The 7,713-nt window shown below is 42.9% G+C and overlaps 1 protein-coding gene across 2 annotated transcripts in view; it reads right to left on the bottom strand.

The window, feature by feature from the left end:
- The window catches only part of PRR5L (proline rich 5 like), a 33,102-nt gene extending 29,816 nt beyond the window's left edge, over positions 1 to 3,286 (bottom strand). For both annotated transcript variants that reach the window (XM_010194249.1, XM_010194250.1), the window contains exons 1-2: positions 3,117 to 3,286; positions 873 to 953 (exon numbers count right to left, since the gene is read on the bottom strand). In XM_010194249.1, the coding sequence (XP_010192551.1) occupies positions 873 to 953; positions 3,117 to 3,286 (251 nt within the window). The remainder of the gene's footprint in view (positions 1 to 872; positions 954 to 3,116) is intronic.
- Positions 3,287 to 7,713: the final 4,427 nt, after the last annotated feature.

Raw genomic sequence — 7,713 nt, 5'->3', positions numbered from 1 at the left:
TAGGGAAAGGGGTAGTTTAGACTGCTGCTTGGTACATGTTTATCCCAAATTGCCATTTCAATCTTGGTGCTCAGGAAAAATGCAGTAGGGATGGGGGTGGGGGATGTACAAAAGGAGAAGAATTCATGACGAATGAATATGGATGTAGTGGGAAAGACAGAGGGAAAAGGAACTACATCCATGAGCTCTGACAGTACTGAAGAGCTGCACTTGGAACCAAAGCAAGAATAAGTCATTCTTTATCTACTCTGCAGTCATATCTATTACTAACCAAACTTTCCAAATAATCAGAATGAAACCACAGATAATCATGAAAACTACTTTTAAAAAAATGGTACTTTTAATCATCCCTAGCATCAGTGTTAGAAAATGTTTGTCAGGCTTTTAGTTTTTTTATCTTTAGGGTTTGTATTTTCAGGTCCTGCTCTGCAATTATTATGTGAAGATTAAGCTTTTAAATGAAATGTTGTGGTTTGCTTTCTTTTTAAACACTCCATGGTTCTGAGAAGCTTACGTTTAGAAAAGAGATGTTACTACCATCACAAATGCCCTGATAAAAAAGTGTAAAAGCAGCCAGAAGATGCAAATTTCCTAGGTGGGGACAAAATCTTTAAAAGTCAATACACATCCTGTACTTGTCAAAGCTACACATCCACACAGATCACAGAAACATCCAAGTGCCCCATGCCATTCAGTCTATCCAACAGCAAAAAAGAAGTTAGCCTGAAACCCCACAGCTGTGCTTAAGTTTGCTTTGATCCCTGCTCCTCCCACCAATACCCTATAACTTGCAGTTCTGTAGGGGAACAAAACCAAGCAAACACCAAACAAGCAGCAACAAAAATCCCTTTTCATGCATTTCAGCAACCTACCTGATATTTTCATTGAGGGTGTAAAGTTCGTTGTTCTGCAAGCCTCCCCCTTTGAACACATTTATCACTGCTGTTTGAACACTGCCAAAAAAGAAATGAGACAGCACAATGTCCATAAATAACAGCCACCAGTATGATTTAACACAGAGTGCAATGTGAGCTAGTTGCCAAAAGCTGAGTGGTTATAATGGGGTGGAGAGGTTAATTGCACTTAAATACTTCCACTCTTTTTCTCCTGGAAGTCATCACTCTTATTTACCTACACCTCTCATGGGAGACAGAGCAGAACCAACCTCAAGTTGTGCCCAGAGTTAAGAGCGGGAAAGTCATTACAGAGACACCGTTCACAAAGAACACGTTTAGACCACATACATCTTTAACACAACTGTTTAGCAAATCTCTGCTGTGTGCTGCGGGCTAGTTGCTATGCAGAGACATAGATTTTTGGCAATATCTGCCAAACACATCACATTACATTATCCAGTGATGCTAGCAGAAACCACCCAATCTGCAGCATCTGGCAGGACCCTGGTTGTGCTGGAAGCCATTCTGCAGCCAGCATCACCTCAGTTAGACCCTACTTTCAGCCCTGTTAATGTCTATAAGATGCTGTTGGAGGTTCTTCTAACTCCTCTCACCAGCACAGAGGAATTTATAAAGTAACAGTATACAACATGGTTTAGCAGGTCTAAAGGCTTGCCATGGCTAGTAAAAGGAAGTGTCATTCCCTTAACAGGCACTCCTGTCTGTTACAGGCACTAGTTACAGACCTCAGCTCACTATCGTGGCACAAAACTGCTGTGTTTTTGCTGGGCTACTTCTATGCAACATTACTAAGCTGAGCTAGGTTAACAAGAGAGAGGGATCTGCAGAGCACAAGGCTGTGGCAATAGGAAGGTGAGAACACTCATTTTTGGTAGAAGCAGACCATTACAGAAACACAGAATGGTAGGGGTTGGAAGAGACCTCTGAAGATCATCTAGTCCAACCCCAGTAAGATCAGATTAGATCAGATCAGGACACCTCACTTTTCACCCTACGTACTTTTTTTCCAGTTGCTAATGCTAAATGACACACACTGCAGTCAGGATTTGGCTGTCAATAGGAAATGCTGGTAGAAGCCACAAGCTTGTCAGAGGAACGTGGCTGTGGTAAAAGCTTCATAATATGCAAATAAATGCCTGTTATGCATTAAGAAACTGGCCTTTAATACAGTACTAGGAATGTGTTTTCCTAAATCGTACTTGAAAAATACAACTATTAACAAAGAGCACTTCTGTATGAGCTTCAACACGATCAAGTGCCGAGCCCTGAATCTGGGTTATAACAACCCCATGCAGCGCTACAGGATTGGGGAGGAGTGGCTCAAAAGCTGCCTGGCAGAAAGGGACCTGGGGGTGTTGACTGATACCCAGCTGAACATGAGCCAGCAGTGTGCCCAGGTGGCCAAGATGGCCAGCAACATCCTGGCCTGCATCAGGAATAGTGTGGCCAGCAGAGAAGTCACTGTCCCACTGTACTCAGCACTGGTGAGGCCGCACCTTGAGTACTGTGTTCAGTTTTGGGTGCTGCAGTGTAAGAAAGACATTGAGGTGCTGGAGAGGGTCCAAAGAAGGGCTGCAAAGCTGGTGAAGGGTCTTGAGAATAAGGCTTATAAGGAGCAGCTGGGGGCCTTGGGGTTGTTTTTTCTGAAGAAAAGGAGCCTGATGGGAGACCTTATCACTGTCTCCAACTACCTGAAAGGAAGTTGTAGAGAGATGTGTGTGGGTCTCTTCTCACAAGTTACAACCGATAGGACAAGAGAAAATGGTGTAAAGTTATGCCAGGGGAGGTTTAGGTTACACATTAGGAAAAACTTTTACACTGAAAGGGTTATCAAAGACTGGAAGAGGCTGCCCAAGGAAGTGGTGGAATCACCATCCTTGGTTGTATTTAAAAGCTTTCTAGATGTGGTGCTGATGATCTTGAAGGTCATTTCCAACCATAATGATTCTATGATTCTGTTTTACTTTAAGACAGTACCTCTGAATAATGTTGGCCAATAACAAAGCAGAACACTTCTAGGTCTAATGTTTTTACCTCCACAAAGGCTTTCAATGCTGGCAAAGCTTGGGCAAATTCATGCATGCTTATAAACAGATGAGCTTAGCCACAAATGGTCTGAAGCACAAAGATCAGACCCACATGGTCCTTATCACGGAGCTGCTGCAGGGTGAGAGCTCAGCCCAGGTGGGTCCTGCTCACCTGTTCCAGGCAGAGTTGGAGCTGAGCTGCAGAGCCTGCCGGGCTGCCTGGAATCGTGGAAGGTCACTGAGGACTGGGGAGCTCATGAAGCGAGGTCGAGGCCTTCTGAATGAACCCATCTTGTGGAAATGGAGAGCAAAAGACAGAGCTGCAGTGAACTCCCCAGTCATAGGGTCAGGTGGAGTGAAGCAGGGCCATCAGAAATTCATCTCTTCTCCTGAAGGTTCAAGCATCAATCTCAGTGATGTCAACAAGTCTTCAAACCCAAGGACACAGCCTGCACAAAAAGCAGAGTGAGCCTTAGACGAGCAGTTCCCCACAGCGTCAGGTTGTGACATGGACACATATACCAAGACAATGAAGGAATTGAAGCAGTCCTGCAAAGCAAAGAGGAAGGAAAAGAGCAAGACAGAGAAGGGAGGGGTGAAAACATCCTATCCCATTAACAGCAAATTTGGGTAAATCTTCTGGAGTTCTTCAACACCAGCACCCTTTCTCCTCTTGCCCCTTAAATTATGACCCAACAGAGCCTGCCAGAAATACAACCATGGTCTCTCTCTTTCCATTTCAGTTAGCAAAGATACAAGAACAGTGCCTAAACTCTTTTGACAGAGGCACTTTACAAATACCTTTAAATGCAGTTAGCCATTCAGCCTGATAAAATAGAAGAAACTGGAGAAAAAGAAAACTATATCACCAGAAAGGAACAAAAGATGAAAAATTGAAGAAAATCTGAACAAATAAACACAATGCATTTTTTCTAGAGATGTTGTGCAAGGGAATAAACCCACTCATTATCAGTCTATCACAAAAAGTATACAACAGGGAGCTTCTCCAAAAGAGGTCTGAAAACCAGATATTTTGAGTAAGCAGGACTTCTATGTTTGTTTTGTTTTCTACAGAATGAAAAGTAATTGCTAGGCCAAATATGAAATGCCCATATTTTCCACTCTGATCATCATCTCCATATATGTAGATGAATATGTAGCCCCAAGTAAACCACAGATATAAAAGAAGTTAGCTTGGATAAAAACCACAAAAAAAACTTTGGCAAAGCTTCTGTACTTCGAAATCTTCCCACTTCAGACAAATACAAGCAGTAGATGTAGCTGGCAGTTTGGATAATTAAGATGTGGGAGAAAGGAGAGAGGAGGAAAAAAGAAAAACAAACAAGAAAAAAAACCCAAACTGCACATAAAAGATCTTCTCTTTTCCACTACATCTCCAGCATTTATCTGCTGGCAATTGTAACCACATCAGAAATCAGAGGGAAAAAGCTACAGCACCTGCGAGAGCCAAGGGCAGGCTTTTCTCACAGTGTACCAAAAGGTGTCCAGGAGGTAAAGCGTAAGTATAATGGATGTTTCTTTTGCAAAACAAGTGTTGTGGCAATGTCTGATGTCTCCAAGTTCCAAAGCTGACAATCTGAGGAGCTGAATGAGTGACAGTTCACTTCCCTAGCTTAACAATTTTTACACAGAGAAAAGAGCGTATATTTTTCAGAGCTAGAAAACGCAATGTAAGTGTTACTTCAGATCAGTTGTGAGCATTTAACAGGGCTAGAAAGCAATGGTTAAGATGCCTGTGCATCAGGCTTAACCACAAGCCTCCTCCCATCGCTACTCCAGGTGCTGTAAGTGCATACAAGTATCTTTCTCCCCAGCAATGAAACCATTTTATAAATCTGCATTTCTATTAATTTGACTTAGATCACGTTTCAAGTGGAAAGCTTAAATTCAAAAACGTAAAACGGGAGAACAACCTCTGTGCCTTAATTATACACATACTTAAAGTTTGTGCAGATTCTTTGGCCTGTTCTGTGCAAGCAGTGAAACACCACAGTCAGGAAGGTCTCTCCTGAGCTTGTGCTGTGGATTTATGAGTTGGATTCCACACCAACAGAACCATGGCATTACACAGGGCCCCACAACGAATTTCCTTAACACTTCTTACCAAGAGAATGTGCTTATTTCTGCTCAAGGAAACATACATGTTGTTTTCCTTAATCTCTGTTAAAGTCATCCGATCAGATAATAACAAGGTCTTGACTGCAAAGAACAGATAAGACACCTTACCCGTCCTCCCCCAACCCCAGTTTGCAATCCTGTGTTACTATCAAGTCCACCTTACTTTAGTTTCTTATCAGGAATTTAAGACAAGATTTTCAGGTTTAGAACCAGATTCAGAGCCTTCAGGATTCAAAGATACAAATGGATGATTGGAAAAGTTAGGTGGATTGGGAACTGGCTGAAGGGCAGAATTCAGAGAGTTGTGGTCAGTGGGGCAGCATCCAGTTGAAGGCCCATGGCTAGTGGTGTTCCTCAGGGGTTGATACTGGGTCCAGCCCTGTTCAATATATTCATGAATGACCTGGATGAAGGGACAGAGTGTACCCTTGGCAAGTTTGCTGATGATACAAAACTGGGAGGGGCGGCTCACACACCAGAAGGCTGTACTGCCATTCAGAGAGACCTGGACAGGCTGGAGAGTTGGGCAGGGAGAAACTTAATGAAATTCAACAAGGGCAAGTGTAGGGTACTGCATCTGGGGAAGAACGACCCCATGTATTATTACAGGATGGGGCTGACGTGCTGGAGAGCAGCTCAGGGGAAAAGGACCTGGGAGTCCTGGTGGGTGAGAAGTTAACCATGAGCCAGCAGTATGTCCTTGTGGCCAAGAAGGCCAATGGCATCCTCGGGTGCATTGAGTATGGTCAGCAGATTAAGAGGGGTTATGCTCCCCCTCTACCTTAGTGAGGCCACATCTGGAATACTGTGTCCAATTCTGGGCTCCCCAGCATAAGAAGGACAAGGAACTACTGGAGAGAGTCCAGTGCAGAGCCACTAAGACGATGCGGGGACTGAAGCATCTCCCATATGAGGAAAGGCTGAGAGAGCTGGGTCTGTTCAACCTGGAGAAGAGGAGACTGAGGGGGGGATCTCATTAATGCTTATAAATATCTAAAGGGTGGGGGTCAGGATGATGGGACCAGATTCTTCTAGGTTGTGCCCAGCGACAGGACAAGAGGCAATGGGTACAAACTGGAACACAGGAGGTTCAGCCAAAACATAAGGAAAAACAACTTTACTGTAAGGGTAACAGAGCACTGGAACAGGCTGCTTAGAGAGGTTGTGGAGTCTCCTCCAGAAGCATTCAAAACCTGCCTGGCTATGTTCTTGTGTGATTTTTTCCAGATGATCCTGCTCTGGCAGGGGGGCTGGACTAGATGATCTTCAGAGGTCCCTTCCAACCCCTACCATTCTGTGATTCTGTGAAATCTCTCCTATCTTATCTGAATTGGCAACTGTTAAATAGCGGGCACCACAAACTGTTACTCAGAAAGCAGTCTAGCCACCAAATGGTATCCAAACATAACCAACCCTCACATTACCAGAACTGGAAATGCCAAAGTCTGTGAGAAGAATTATCGTCTCCCCATGCCACAGCCTATTTAAACTATTTTCAGAGTTTCATAAAGCTTGAAGTAACAAAGCACTTACTAGAAAGCAGACTTTTGGCATAAGTACTTAGCAGATCCTGTGCACCTGAAGGTACAACAAAGCACCCAAAGCCAAGCAAACACTTCCATCAGACCAGATTTTCCTTTTACAGCAACTAATTTCCACCAAAAATTTTCTCCAAAGCAAGCCAGTCTTGTAAACACTGCTTCATTTTCACAGGAAAGTTGCATTAGCAGTTTGTACATTCTGCAGTGTGCAATTTTTGGGCTTTTTACTGAGAGAAAGTACACTTGTGGTAAAAAGGCATTAACATAGTTATAGGTTAGTAAGCAGCCCTCAGTATTCAGGCTATTTTAGCTATGGGGAACGAACAGTATTTAGCAAAATGTTGAGGACAGCAAGGAACAATTTTCCTCTTCAGTTTGCCATGAAAACTCTCATAGAATTACATAGAAATATTCAGAAGACATGGAGACTAAAGTGCGGCCACACCAAGATAATCTCTCACTGCCACGAGCAGTGGAGCAATGTTTTATATGGCATCAAGGCATTTTGAACTGCTTGCCGGTTGATATACCCTAAAACATCTCCCACTCTCCTCATCTCACTTAATGACCCTGCATGTCTTTTTAGCAAGAAGCTTGTCATAAGTATATCAGAGAGATAGGTATTGCTCTTCCTTCCCTTCCAGCTGTCCTACCTCCTGGTCGTCTTTTTTTTTTTCCCTTATCCTTCATCATCATATTAAAACCCAGCTACCAAAACCCCCTAGACTTCTAACAAGGGAGATATATTTCCTGTGTAAAACACAGGCCTTCAAGTGAACAAACTCTTCAGAGCTAAAAATCAATGTTCTCAACCGGGGGAGTGAAGCAGGACGATGAGTCAATCTGACAACAGTGTAATTTCATCACTTGTAATTCATCACATCTGAGTAAACACATTTAGGATTAATCTGAGTCTTTAAAGAGAAAAATCAAGCATGGAGACAAGTCCTTTTCCAACACACATAGATACAGGCATTTATAAAAACATTACAGTCATAAAGCTAGGATTTTTTTATCGCTTGTTTTTGGTTAGCAATCAAAACCAACACAGAAATCATTTTTAAATTATTTCATGAAAAGACCTTTCCC

The sequence above is a fragment of the Mesitornis unicolor genome, unplaced genomic scaffold (assembly GCF_000695765.1).
Source record: "Mesitornis unicolor isolate BGI_N332 unplaced genomic scaffold, ASM69576v1 scaffold3551, whole genome shotgun sequence".
Taxonomy (NCBI): Eukaryota; Metazoa; Chordata; class Aves; order Mesitornithiformes; family Mesitornithidae; genus Mesitornis; species Mesitornis unicolor.
This window is presented reverse-complemented; position numbering and strand designations above follow the sequence as displayed.